Below are 13,900 nucleotides of genomic sequence, written 5' to 3'. Positions count from 1 at the left end.
CTTGAATAAGCTGTAAGTGGGCTCAAGATACTAATGGTCATGATTCACTAACAATGTCTTGTATAACCATTCAGAAATTTAGAGTAGTTGAAATGATATTTGAGTACTATTTAAATAACTCTATATGTAAACTCCCTAAAGTCAGCAGTTATTTTAGTGTGGCACCTGTGGCCAGGAAGTTCTCCATAGTAGCCATATCATATAGCAACTGTGCTTGATAATGGACCTTGAATCTTCCCAGTATGTCTAATTACATACTTATGATATACTTTTCATCAGTAATTTTTAAGGAATTTTTATAACTGTGATAAATACACACACACACACATACACACCACACGAGACAAAAAGGTATCATTTTTACCACTTAAATTACTTTATTTTTTTTTAAAGATTTTATTTATTTATTCATGAGAGACACACAGAGAGAGGGCAGAGACACAGGCAGAGGGAGAAGCAGGCTCCATGCAGATAGCCTGATGCGGGACTCGATCCTGGGTCTCCAGGATCATGCCCTGGACTGAAGGTGGCGCTAAACCGCTGAGCCACCCGGGCTGCCCAACTTAAATTACTTTAAAAAATTCTGGTAGAAAATTCATGACATAAAATTTACCATCTTAACTCCTTTTCAAGTGGTTCAATTCAGTTAAACTTTATTAGTACTAAGTATATTTACATTGTTATATGGCTATCACTACCATCCTTCTGCAGAACTTTTTCATCTTAGTAAACTGAAACTCTGAAATACCCATGAAATAACTTCCCATTTCCCCTTCCTCCCAGCAGCCACTATTTTCCTTTGTGTTTCTGTGACCTTGATTTCTCTAGGTACCTTATTTAAGTGGAATCATATACTATTTGTCCTCTTATAACTGGTCTATTTCACTTAGCATAATGTCTTTAAGGTTCATCCACATTTCAGATTTTAAGCTGAATAATATTACATTGCGGATATGTATATACATATACATATGACATTTTATTTATCCATTTGTCTGTTGATGAATATTTGGATTTGCATTCATCATTTAAGATTTTGTCTTTTAATACATGTAAAATATTTGTATTTTAATTTCAGCTTAGTTTATCTTAGTTTATCATTATCACCATCGTCATTTTTTATAATTTTGCTGACATAGAATTTATATATGATTATTTTTATTACTTTTATTACCATTTTCTGATACTGAGTGTTGCTAAATAAAACATTGATTTTGTTACTTCTTGGTTTATTACTTTACTTAGTTTTTGCTTTTGGTGTTAACAATTAGCTAAAGTTATATTCTTGAAAGAATTTTGTAATGATTAATTGTTTTTGGAAATTAGGAAATGTTTATTTTTAAAAATCGAGTAATGATTAATGTAATTTAATTAGGTTTATTCATTAAAAGGCTTTCTAGCTTTAGAAAATACAGTATGAAAATATTTTTAATCACACATCAGTTGATATGTTACATATATTTTGTGAAAATGTCAAAATTTTAATTTTTGGAATAAACAAAAATCAATGATGAATTATTTGAACATTTATGAAATTTGTTTTAAAAACATTTTAATGAACATAGAAGATTCTCTACTCCTGTAAATAGGTTTTATGTAGTTGTAAAAGTCTGTAGGCCCCATTAGTTCTTTATATTTGAAAAAGATTTAAATTTTACAGATACTGTACTTTTCAATCTTAATGGATAAACTTCATTAAAGCTGAAAAGCCATCATAAAAAATATTTGAAGTCACTAGTTAGGTAATGAAATGAGACTCTTCCCAAACTTGAATTTGTGTGTTCAGTAACTTTTTTCCCCTCAGCCTAAATGCATTACTGGTAGGAAGGATTATTGTGAAGACAAGGTACAAAGCAAACTGTGCTGGCACCTCACCACAAGAACTCACCCTGTGCAGGAAAAGACTGGAACATTCTTAAGTTTTGCAAAAGCAATACAAAAAACCAAAACTATTTTTGAGATTAGTTCCAACAATGAGCTTTTTCAGTTTATTTAGACTAAGCTAAATAAACCAGTTACAAGGTCACACCATTAAAAGCTAAAGCCGAAATGCCTCACACAAGGACAGAAGCCCTCATTTTACCAGCCAGTCTAGACATTGAAGTCAGTAAAGCAAAAGAGATGGAAAAAGTGGTACTCTCAAATAATACTTGTAAATATATTGATGACGTGTCAGGTGACATAAAGAAAACATTAATCCAGAGTATTGTGAAATCAAACACGTGTTAGAAACTGCCAAATTCCAGCACAGTTAGAATTCCTAAAGAGAAATGCTGGGAAGAATATCAGCACTCCGTAAAGCAGTACCAAAAGAAATTACTGGGGATGAAATATTGAAGGTGGAGAATTCATACTTTGAAACAAATAAGGTATTATGGAAACATGCTTGGGTTTGTATACTGCTGGCGTGAGTGCAGGGACAGGAGTACGTAATGGCTGTACATCAAGGGTCATGAAAACAGTGAGATTCAAATAATATGGTATTTTATTCTCAGAGAAACTCTCTTGTGTAAAAGATTGCCTGTACATGAATTTCACATAGTTTGATATATCTAAATGGAGAATATAATATAGCTGAAGCTGCTTTATTCACATCTGTTTTAGCTTCACATGAAGAAATGGGGTTGGAATATAGCTTTCCACAGTTTCATACTGAGAGGCAGTGTATATCCAAAGTAGAGTTTTGTCAAAAGTTTATGGACGAGAAGGAGAATTCAAACTTTTTCTGTAAACAGTTCTGATTTGTTAAAGATTTGTTAAAAGGTAGTTACTGCCTTGAAAAAAATAGCTTCATTAGCTGAGTGAATAAACCTAATAGAAAATTGCCAGGATCTCATAACAATGAATTCATGTGTACTGACAGAATTTATGGATTCGGTGCAAAAATTTGGCCTTGGAAACGTGTGCTTAAAAAAGATGGATTTGTGGCATTTAGTTTGTTGCACGATTTGAATAGTAAAGAAGGATCATTAGGACAAGTAGAGCAACACCTTGTATACTTAAGGAAGAGCTGCATCATGGATTTAGGTGTATGCTTTCAGTTATATTCACAATTTATTTATACTATCATAGGAAATTTTCACACTACATCTGTTGATGAAAGTAAAGGAAGATCTGTTTGATTTACTGAGCGAAGGCAATTTTGCAGTACAATTTGGATTTGAATTTTCCAAATTCTGGTTAGTGATGAGAAAGGAGTTTCTATCATTTGTCTCTGTAGAGAGAGAAAATAGATTAGCTTGGGGCTGGGGGTAGGAATGGTGATTGACTAATAATTTTATAATATAAAGAAAATGTAAAAAAAATAAAAAAGAAAAGAAAATATATTTAAAGATTTTTTTCACTGAGTTTCATATATACACCACCAAAGTCCCTCATATTTACTCCATTATATTGTTCAAATATGAATTTTTATGTGTGTCATGATGTGAAAAGGGTTAGGAAGCACTGGACTGAATCCTATGACAGTCTGGAAAGCCGAGGCAAGAGTGTTAACTGTAACAGGTCTCAAATTCAATAAGGGATTTCAGAGAATGGAGTAAAAAGCAAGGACCAGGAGAGGATAAAATTTCAGGAAATATATTTACCAACTAGCATGGGTGATGGGGCACAGCCTACAGTATCTTATGTCTTACTAAGGTGGGAGATAAGGGCCAGCAGTAGTGGGATGGGGAGATGGCAAGAGGATGATGAACTACACTCAGCTGGATTAAGCCAAATAGCTGTTCAGATGGCCTCTTAATTATGTAGAAGAATAAAGACCTGGGAAGAGAAATAGGTTATCCTAGCCTTCTATAATTCACTCACGGGGATTCATCAAAATAAGTTAACTTTTGAAGGAGAAACATACTTTTTGGGAAAAAAAATACTAGTAGTTACTTGTGTCAGGTTCTATTTTTAGTGTTTTGTATGTATTCAGTTTAATTTCACACTGGTTGGTAATAGTACTCATTATTATTTCCATCTTATAGGTCAGGAAACTGAGGTCACTCTTATTCATGGTAGAGCTGGTGTATGAACTCAGGCAGTCTGGTTATAGAATCCATATACTTGACTCTGCTATACTGCTTCTCAAATCTGTAGTAATCCTAACTACCTAACTCCTTAGAAACTCCCATTCCTGATCTCAGTGCAGACTATTTTCACAGCCTGGACCTTCTCCTGTGGATGATGTGGTCTACAGTAGATGCTGCACTAGGGTCTCCTTGGTTATGACTCAGAACTAATGGGTCCCACTTCAGTTGCTTGTTTGAGGAGAAGTTGATGAATATAGTCCGATCTTAAGATGTCATCAGAACATTTACTTTGCAGCACTCCATCATTTATATAGCGGTACTTTAGCATATGGTGGCTACTAGCTACATGTGGTAATTCAAATTGAAATATAAATTAAGTAAAAATCAAATAAGATTAAAAAAAAAACAAAACAAAACCCTTGGTTCTCTGGTTACACTTCAAGTGGCTACTGCCTACCGTTTTGGGCAGCACAAGAAAGTTTTCTGTCACCAGAGCTGGCTTTATTGGACAGTAGCATTCTTGATGGTTCTCTTCTCCAAGTCTGCTTCATCAGAAGTGAGAGCTTGTTTCAAGTTGCTTCTAACCCGTCAGGTTGCCTTACTTTAGTGGTTGGCTCCACTGATTCTGTCTTTCCTCATACTGTAAAAGACAGCAATTCCAGAAAATAATAGATTTTTGTGGCCATTAGTTGCTAGTTCATACAAGATTTGCTTTCTTTTTTTTATGATAGTCACACAGAGAGGCAGAGACACAGGCAGAGGGAGAAGCAGGCTCCATGCACTGGGAGCCTGACGTGGGATTCGATCCCGGGTCTCCAGGATCATGCCCTGGGCCACAGGCAGGCGCCAAACCGCTGCGCCACCCAGGGATCCCAAGATTTGCTTTCTTAAAACAGTTCTATAGTACTGTTGACCTTGCTCTCCTTACCTCATTCTGCAAGTCTTACAATTACAAACTGAATTCTAAGAAATCCATACGTGACAGCCTGTCACACTTTGGCTTCTATTGAACTTGAAGGCATCTCTAACTCTTCTTAAGCAAGAGCTCTTATAGGTGTGTATTTGGATTTTTGTACTTAACTTTATGGTTTTATTTTTTTTTATTCTTCCTGAATATCATCTCATTTCCCCCTTTTTATCTGAGGTTTTGGTTTGTTTATTTCTTTTTAAATTAAATGTTGATTTGATCACCTGACAAACCATTATTATTGTTATTATTATTATACCCAGCTTTGATAAGGTTGGCTAAAAAAGAGTCATGTCAAACTAAGAGACAAAGTCATGTCTCTTCTTTTCTTTTGAGAAGGTTACTAGATGGGTGGGATGCTTTAGAAGTAGTGAGTTTGATCTCAGCCAAATCATTTAGAATGGGCTGACAGGTGAGTAAGGATTGCAGAAATCATATCAAATTTGAAAAACCTGAGAATATTTAATCTGCAGAAAAATAGACTATTTTAGATAGAGGACTGTGTTGAGTGAGCAGTGTTTTTTTTTTTTAAATTTATTTATTTATTTATGATAGTCACACAGAGAGAGAGAGAGAGAGAGAGAGAGGCAGAGACATAGGCAGAGGGAGAAGCAGGCTCCATGCACCGGGAGCCCGACGTGGGATTCGATCCCGGGTCTCCAGGATCGCGCCCTGGGCCAAAGGCAGGCGCTAAATCGCTGCACCACCCAGGGATCCCGAGTGAGCAGTGTTGATCCGAAGAATTTATTGTTATCAGAGGAAGTTATCAAGGTTACTTATGAGGAATATAAAGTGCTGTCAGTATGTTCAGGGGAACACACATAAGTTCCCCAGACCTTGGGGCAGCACTACATAAGCAGGGGTAACTGCAGGATATTTTCATTCCTGTGACCACAAAAGTGAAGTGAGCCAAAAAAACACAGTGAGAATTAAACGAAGTAGGGTTAAGTTTTCATTAAAGGCTGTGCGGTGCATTCCCTACTCCTGGTTGCCCTGGCAACCGGGCTCCCTTGCATGCTAATGACATTATAATGAGAAAAAAACCACATGCAAATGCAATAAATAGTAATTAGAGGCAGAGCCATACATGAAGTGGTGAGCTCCACCTTGGGAAGGTCTGGGGAAGAGCTGCTGAAGGGTTTGTACTGAAGACAAAGAAAGAGGTAATGAAAGAAAGACTTTGAGTTATGTATAAAAGGGTTGAATCCTCATAGAGCACATGTTAGCATTTGCCTCCTGCAAATACCTGTTGTTTCTCCAAGTAGAATTTACTCAAAGTCAAAAGTCCTGCATTTGCACATCCACATTGTCATAACCATTCTACCTGTTGGCATCCCTGAATGGGAAGGATCTTAGCTGTGGAACAACTATAGCAGCCTGCTGTTTGGAATGCCCTTTCTGATCACAATGGACAGGGCTGGGCTCATTAGACAAGGTAGTGGGGCCAAAATACGTAGCCAGAAGTCATTCTTGGTGAAGAGAGTGTCTTAATTCTATGTTGCTTCAGATGGGACAAGTAGGACCAATGAGGGACTGCATTTGGTTAATATAAGGTGGAACTGATTGAGAGAACATGATATCTCCGTCACTGGAAATGTGTCAGAGATGCTGGGTGGCTGCCTCTCTCAAATGTGATAGATGGATAGCATTTTTGATTTGCCCAAATGGTTAAATTCAGAATCTATAAATCACTGCCCAGTTTCATTCTCTTCCCTTTACTTCATTTTATTCAGACTCTTCTATTTTTATTGCTACTTGTCTGTGTATCTTTCTTTGAAATGACTAGAAAATGTTACATCATCTGCTTCACATTATCCTAATTCTTTGATTTATCTTTTCAGTGTCAGTTTGAACCATAGATTACTGAGTAAAAATCACCAAAAAGCCATGAAGATTCATAAATTTTTACTATTCTTTTTCCTCTTTAAATTAAAAAAGTGTAAAAATTACATAAGAAATGCACATTGACTTTTGTAAAAATTTGCATGACTATGTTTAACAATCCAAGTAATAAAGACATATATATAATGAAGTGTTTAAGTCCCTGTCAGCCACCTCTCATCTCCTCTGCTAACTCCCAGTCCCAAACTTCAGAGAAAACCAGTGTTAACAGTTTGGAGAGTAAATGTCAAAATCTCTGTCTGTGAATTTATGTGCAGTTATTATTTACTATATACATTATTAATACATTATTACTATGTAATGCTGAGTGATTGCTATGTATCAGATACTGATCCTTTTTCTATATTAATTCATTTAATCCTTAGTTAATCTCCCTTTAAGGGATTTTATAGAGAGAGGAAGGAAGGCCAAGAAAAGTTAAGAAACTTGCCTAGAGTGACAAGCCAAATTTATTCCCCAGGAAGTCTGTTTTGGAGCCCATACTTTCTCTCATCACACCATCCTGTCTGTTCTGCAGGTAGCATACATATATGTTTTCTTTTTTCCATGTGTCTGGAATCAGTCATTCCGCATGATTACTTTTCAAGTAGATTTTTTTTTTCATTTTTTTTTCAAGTAGATTTTTAAACTTAATATTCAGAGATCATTCCATTCCAGTAACCTACCTCTTCTATTCTTAAAAAATTATTCTCTTGTTCAGATGCTCCGTAATTTAAATAGTCCCCTGCTGATGAGCATTTAATTTGCTATAACAAATGATAATTTAATAAATGTCCATGCAGAGCAGTTTTCATATGTGCTTATATGTTACTATAGAATAAATAGTTCAAAATGGGATTGCTGAATGAGAGACTCTGCTCACTTTGCATTTTGACAGATACTGCAGAATTAGCACAATTATCACTCTGCTCTTGAAAATACTCTTTGCTTAGCATCTGGGACACTGACCTGTTAGTTTCTGTCTCCCTTGAGATTGCTTCTTTTTGACTTCCTCCTCATCTCCCAACAACTAAACATTGGAGTGCCCTTGGGCTCAATCTTTGAACTTCCTTTCTTTTCCAGTTGGATTCACTCTCTAGGATATCTTATCCAGCTCCTTGGCTGTAAATACTATATATTCACTGGTGATTCTTAAAATTGTATTTTTGGTGCTTATCATGTTCCTGGGCTTTAAGCTTTTATATTCAGCAACCTGATATTGATTGCATTTGAATGTGTACAAGGCATTGCACATTTAACACATTTTTACTTAACCTCCCTTCTCCACTCCAACCTGCTTCTTCTACATACTTCCCTATCTCAAGAAATATTAGTTTCCACTTGCTCAGGACAAGAACTTGAGGTTTGACTCATCTCTTTCTCTTGCATCATATTTAATCATTGGTAAATCCTACTAACTGAATCTTCAAAATACGTTCATCATCAGCCACTTCTTGCCACCTGGATTGCACCACGTTTTCCCAGGATGCATCATTTCTCGCCTGGCTTATAGTAATAGTTTCCTAATTAATGCTCATTTAGAATCTGGTCTTGAAACAGCAGCTAGAGTGATCTTTTAAAAATGTGAGTCCCATCATAGAATTCTGTAGCTCAGAGGCCTCCAGTGACTTCCAGTTTTAGAATAAATTCTAAAGCTTTGTTCATGACTTCCAAGGCCTACATGGTGTTCACACCCTTTCTATCGTTTTTCTTGTCTTAAGTTCTTTCATTCTCCTATTCTGTCATTCTGCTCAGCCATACTGATATGCCTTCTGTTTACACCATGGGGCGTTGGAACTTCCCATTGTCTAGATGTTCTTCTCCTAGATAGCTTTATGACTTATTCCCTTACTTTTGATACATCATTGCTCTCCTTATCAGTGAGGACCTGCTATCTACTCACCTTATGTAAAATAGCATCAAACTAACTCAATAATTTTCAGTCTTCCTTACTCTAATTTATTTTTATTGAACCTAAAACCACTTACTTTATGTATTTAGTTATTTGCTATCTCTTCCACCCTGTATCCTGTCCTCCGGAATGCAAGCTCCATGAGGAGAAAAACCTTTGACTGTGCTGCTGTATCTCTGGGGCATAGTATAATATATTTGCATGAAGTAGGTGCTTAATAGTATTTGTTGAATGAATGAGAGCATGGACAAAATTTCTCCCCAACCATACTGTAGCAGTTGATTTTCCCGTCAAAAAGTATATGAGTATGCCCATTTTCTCATACTGTATAAAATTAGATATTACTGATCTTTTTTAATTTTCTCATTATAAAAGGTAGAAAATGATATATTGTTTTGATTTGCATTTTCCTCATTATGCTGATGTTGAGCATATTTCCATATGCTTATTGGTCACTGGTATTTCTTCTAGGAATTTTTTGTTTATGTCCTGTGTCCATTTTACTGTAGGGTTGTTTATCTTTGTAATATTGATTTGTAGGAGTAACTTATATATTATGACTATCAATCCTTCATTTCATATATATATTGCAAATATTTTTTCCTAGACTGTCACTTCTCTTTTAACTTTGTTAATAGTATCATTTGTCATATAGGAGTTTTAAATCTTTAATAAATCTGCCAGTATTTTGCTTTATGGCTTCTGAGTTGGTGTTTTGCTCAGGAAATCCTTCCTAACTACTTCTGAAAATATTATCTCTTATTTTCCTCTAAGCCATTATTATTTTATTATTTTATATTTAGGACTTTAATCCATCTGGAATTTAGTTTGGAGATTGTGTGGGATAGTAATATAGTTTATTTATTTTATTTAATGGTGAACCAGTTGTCTTCATGTTTATTATTGACTCATCTCTTCTTTCATCTATGATCCAATTCTTTAAATTATATATTAAATTCTAACATGAGTCTCCTTCTAGACTCCATATTCTTATCTTTGATCTATTTTTCTTTTCTGTCACAATAACATAGATTTTAATGATTGCTAGTGCTCTTTAGTTAATTTTGATATCTGATAATTATACCATTCATTGCTCTTTTCTAAAAATGTTAACTACTTCTGTGCATTTTTTTAAAATTTTTATTTATTTATGATAGTCACACACAGAGAGAGAGAAAGAGGCAGAGACATAGGCAGAGGGAGAAGCAGGCTCCATGCACCGGGAGCCCGACGTGGGATTCGATCCCAGGTCTCCAGGATCGCGCCCTGGGCCAAAGGCAGGTGCTAAACCGCTGCGCCACCCAGGGATCCCACTTCTGTGCATTTTTAATATAAATTTTAGAATAATTTTACAAGTTTCATAAAAATACTTTGGATTTTTTTCATAGTTTACTGTAAAGTTGTAGAGTTTTCCTCACATGATAGGTATGTTCCTATATACTTGACATTTTTGTTCAAGCTGGGAATGAGGCATTTTATCTTTATGGTTTTAATGGATTATTGTCATAGTTGTAAAATTAATAATTTTTATATGTTGATCTTTTTCCTGGCCACTCTCTGAAAGTCTCTTATTTATTTTTATTACTTTTTCTGTTGATTCTCTTAGATTGTTTAAGCAAATCATGGAATCATTTGCTATTTTGTCTTTTGCGAGAACTTTCTTCAGGCAGTGAACTGAGACATTTGTAGAGCTTACTTGTTTATTTCCCATCTCTTAGTGATCACTGTCCTGCATTTCCTGTGTCCCATATCTGAAAATTCTGATTTCACATCTTTTGTTTGATTTTCTAGTTGTTTAAGATAGGAGTGAAGTCTAGTCTCCATTATTCTATAGAAGATTAAAGAAACAAGAATGTAAAGCTTCTTGAAGGATATAGTATGTATTGCCATTATATGAAATGTAAGTTTAACAAATACAGATTTTAAGCTATTGGTAAATATATGATCATCAGTTCAACTGGTCTGTTTCCAAATCTAAGATTGGGAATACAGCAGTAGGAGAACATGATTAACTCTTGGAAATGAAGAAGAAATATTAAAGATGTCTCCCTAAGATTTGTAGCGTATGTGTGAGGCAAGGGGGTGTGCTTCTGTTCCTTCCGCTATTGGATTTTATCAGACCAGCTTTCTCCTACCTCCTGCCATGATACAGAGGCAACAGACTTTCTTCTTCTGTCACTTGCTCATGTCAAGCTATGGGAAGCAGGAGTTCTGATAGAAGATACAGAAGGGGAGGGCATTCAGTGGAAGAGCTTTAAACATGTACAGGCTTGGAATGGAAATGACTAAGAGGGCACAGATTGTGACTCATTCTGGGAAATATGTCAGGGCACTTTTGTTACATTAATAAATAAGGCTGAATGGATAACATCTTCCCTCTCTTTTTCCTTCTTTTCCCTCTTCTCTGCCAACAGTGTGAGTTTGCCACATAACCTGGTATTGATCCAAATAGTGGATATTAAATGCCCTTTTTGGCAAGTAGAATGATTTTAGTTAAGTCTTCAATCTCATATTATCCAGGCCCTATGGATAAAAAACAGTAATTGTACTACTCTTGTGCAGCCTTCTCTAACAGCTTCTTCTTCCCCATGATTGGTCAAAACCCTTTTGGTTTCCAGGAGGAGCCATTAGAATCTGGCCTAGTGTGCTCAGGCTGAAATAGCTTCTGAAGTATTGGCCATTGGCTTCATCCTGCCTCGGCTGTTCCTCTGGGTAAGCTGCAGGAGCTGAGTGACTACCTTTCTCCCACCTCTTTCTGCTTTGCCGTCTGAACTGAGTTGAATGGTGTTTCCTCAAATTCATGTCCACCCAGAATTTGTACATGTGATTTTATTTGAAAATAGAGTCTTTACAGATGTAATCAAGTTAAGATAAGGCTCTACTGGATTGCAGTGTGTCCTAAGTACATTATGACTGATGTCCTTTAAGAGCAGGGAGATTTGGACACAAAGATAAACACGAAGACAGAAGCAGCGATTTGGGCAACAACCAGAACCTAGGAAAAGGCAAGAGAGATTTCTCCCCTAGAGTCTAAAGAGAGAATATGGCCCTGTTAGCACCTTGATTTTGGAATCTGTCCTCCAGATTCGGAATGGTGAGAGAGTAATACATGTCCGTAGTTTTAAGCCACCCATTTTATGTACTTTGTATGGCACCCGTGCCAAGAAGGCCTTTCTTACTTCCGCTTTGCCTTTTTTCACCCTCACAGCAGGAGCCTTCTCTGAGTAAAACTGCCTAAACTCAGGCACCCTTTATTTCTTGAAAAACCAGGAAAGTTAATAAATTATTTGTACTGCTTTGTAAGACTAGTGCTTTGAAATCAAAGTGACAACTTGCTACCCTGATAATTTTCTACTGTGAGACTATCAAATTTCTTTCAATTTACTCTAATTATAAAATTACTTCAGTACTCTTAATTCTCTTGAATGATTTACTTAGAAGAGATAATGTTATAAAAAAGGAAATACTTATGAAAGGAATAAGATTTGGCGTAACTTTAAATCTATAAATTAAGACAGGGAAGTTAGAACATGGGTCATTTATGTGTTTGTTTTTTAAGCTACAATATTGGGAAAGCAATGATAAACCTTTGAGAACATTTCAACTGGAGCAAACAAAATACTTTAAATCTCTATAAAGTTAAATTGGAAGTAGAAACACAGAAAAATTATTTTTCTGCACCAGGTTCCCCACATTCCCTCTAATCAGTTATAGAAGCTGTTGGCCATTCCTTGGGCACAAATAAGCAGGAATGCACTAAGAGGCAAAACCAAATTGTTTAATATAAAAAAAGTATGAGGGCACAGATGGAGGTCCCACATCTATGAACTGAAAATTGAAAACTCAAAATGGGCAAGTAGAAAACCTGAAAACATTATTAAAAAACAAAAGAGGAAAAAGAGGATGAAATCCCACAAAATGCTTAATAGTGAAATTTAATATTGTAGAGATATCTGTTGAAATAAGGAAAATGGAACCAATGTGATTTAAAGTTACTTTTGATGCTTTGGTTCCAAGAAAGGGAAGGAATTTAGCATCATTTAAACTCTAATCATTTTTTTAAACTTTTATGAAATAAGCAGGATGTGTAGGTATGTTTAAACATATAAATGTGTGCTTCTCTCAGATAAGGTCACCAAATTGGCTCAGTAACTTTTTCTGGTCTGATAAGTGGCTAAGAGCAGATCTTTCTGCTCTTTTTTTCCTTGGGACCACTGTGCTTTGCTGTGCTTTGACCTGCATTTGGGCAAGGGAATTGATTATATTAATTCACTGCCCATCTATGAAGGGGTTGGAGGTGAAGAGAAGGGGGACATAGGAGGTCTGAGTTCTCCAGGGAAAGGGAGCCAGGACAATTATATGAAAACCAGGGTTTTAGATAAATGAGCACAGTGCAAGGCTTCTCAGTATGTTTATATTGAAATGAAGTTGAAAATTGAAAGCCCTTAAAATTGAAATTTTAAGTGGCCAAAAAAAAAAAAATGTCCATTTGAAAAATAGTGAAGATATGCTGTAATTCTGGGAAAGAAATATTGCCCTTGTTTTGGTTTAGCAACTAGAGGGTTAGTTTAAAAAGGAAAGAAAAGGGATCCCTGGGTGGTTCAGCGGTTTGGCGCCTGCCTTTGGCCCAGGGCGCAATCCTGGAGTCCCGGGATTGAGTCCCGTGTCGGGCTTCCGGCATGGAGCCTGCTTCTCCCTCCTCCTGTGTCTCTGCCCCTCTCTCTCTCTGTCGCTCTCTGTGTCTATCATGAATAAATAAATAAATCTTTAAAAAAAATAAAAATAAGGAGACAAAATAAAAACAAAAGTTAACATTGTATGCAAGAACATTTTATGGTTCTTAGAATAATTTTGATTTCAGAGTGGAAGGAAAATTAAAACAATTTTTTAAAATTAAATTTCAATGAATTAACATATAATGTATTATTTATTTATTTATTTATTTATTTATTTATTTATTTATTTTCATATAATGCATTTAGTTTCAGAGGTAGAGTTCAGTGATTCATCAGTCTTAAAGGATACCCAGTGCTCACTACATCATGTGCCCTCCTTAATGTCCATCACCCAGTTACCCCATCCCCCCACACCCCTCCCTTCCAGCAACCCTCAGTTTGTTTCCTC

The 13,900-nt window shown here is 35.8% G+C and overlaps 1 protein-coding gene and 1 long non-coding RNA gene across 18 annotated transcripts in view; one reads left to right on the top strand and one right to left on the bottom strand.

The window, feature by feature from the left end:
* Nucleotides 1-13,900, top strand: part of ATG10 (autophagy related 10) — a 223,133-nt gene that overhangs the window by 33,029 nt on the left and 176,204 nt on the right. Inside the window, exon 1 of one of the 16 annotated variants that reach the window (XM_072793258.1) lies at nucleotides 5,759-6,146. The exons of 13 other annotated variants lie outside the window; for them this stretch is intronic. Coding sequence is in view for 1 of the 3 variants with exons in the window: in XM_072793234.1 (XP_072649335.1) it covers nucleotides 8,917-8,982 (66 nt within the window). In the remaining 2 variants the exon portion in view is untranslated. Of the gene's footprint in view, nucleotides 1-5,758; nucleotides 6,147-8,460; nucleotides 8,983-11,386; nucleotides 11,489-13,900 lie in introns of those variants that run through there. 2 more of the 16 variants (XM_072793234.1, XM_072793272.1) reach the window with 2 other exon arrangements.
* LOC140614235 (uncharacterized) lies at nucleotides 2,463-8,669 on the bottom strand. 2 transcript variants are annotated; one of them, XR_012015149.1, is made up of 3 exons: nucleotides 7,551-8,669; nucleotides 4,474-4,656; nucleotides 2,463-3,214 (listed from the first exon to the last, which is right to left on the bottom strand). It is a non-coding gene; the product is annotated as an uncharacterized lncRNA (long non-coding RNA). The 2 variants fall into 2 exon arrangements; XR_012015146.1 differs by having other exon boundaries at nucleotides 7,834-8,667.

The sequence above is a fragment of the Canis lupus genome, chromosome 2, assembly GCF_048164855.1.
Source record: "Canis lupus baileyi chromosome 2, mCanLup2.hap1, whole genome shotgun sequence".
Lineage (NCBI taxonomy): Eukaryota > Metazoa > Chordata > Mammalia > Carnivora > Canidae > Canis > Canis lupus.
This window is presented reverse-complemented; position numbering and strand designations above follow the sequence as displayed.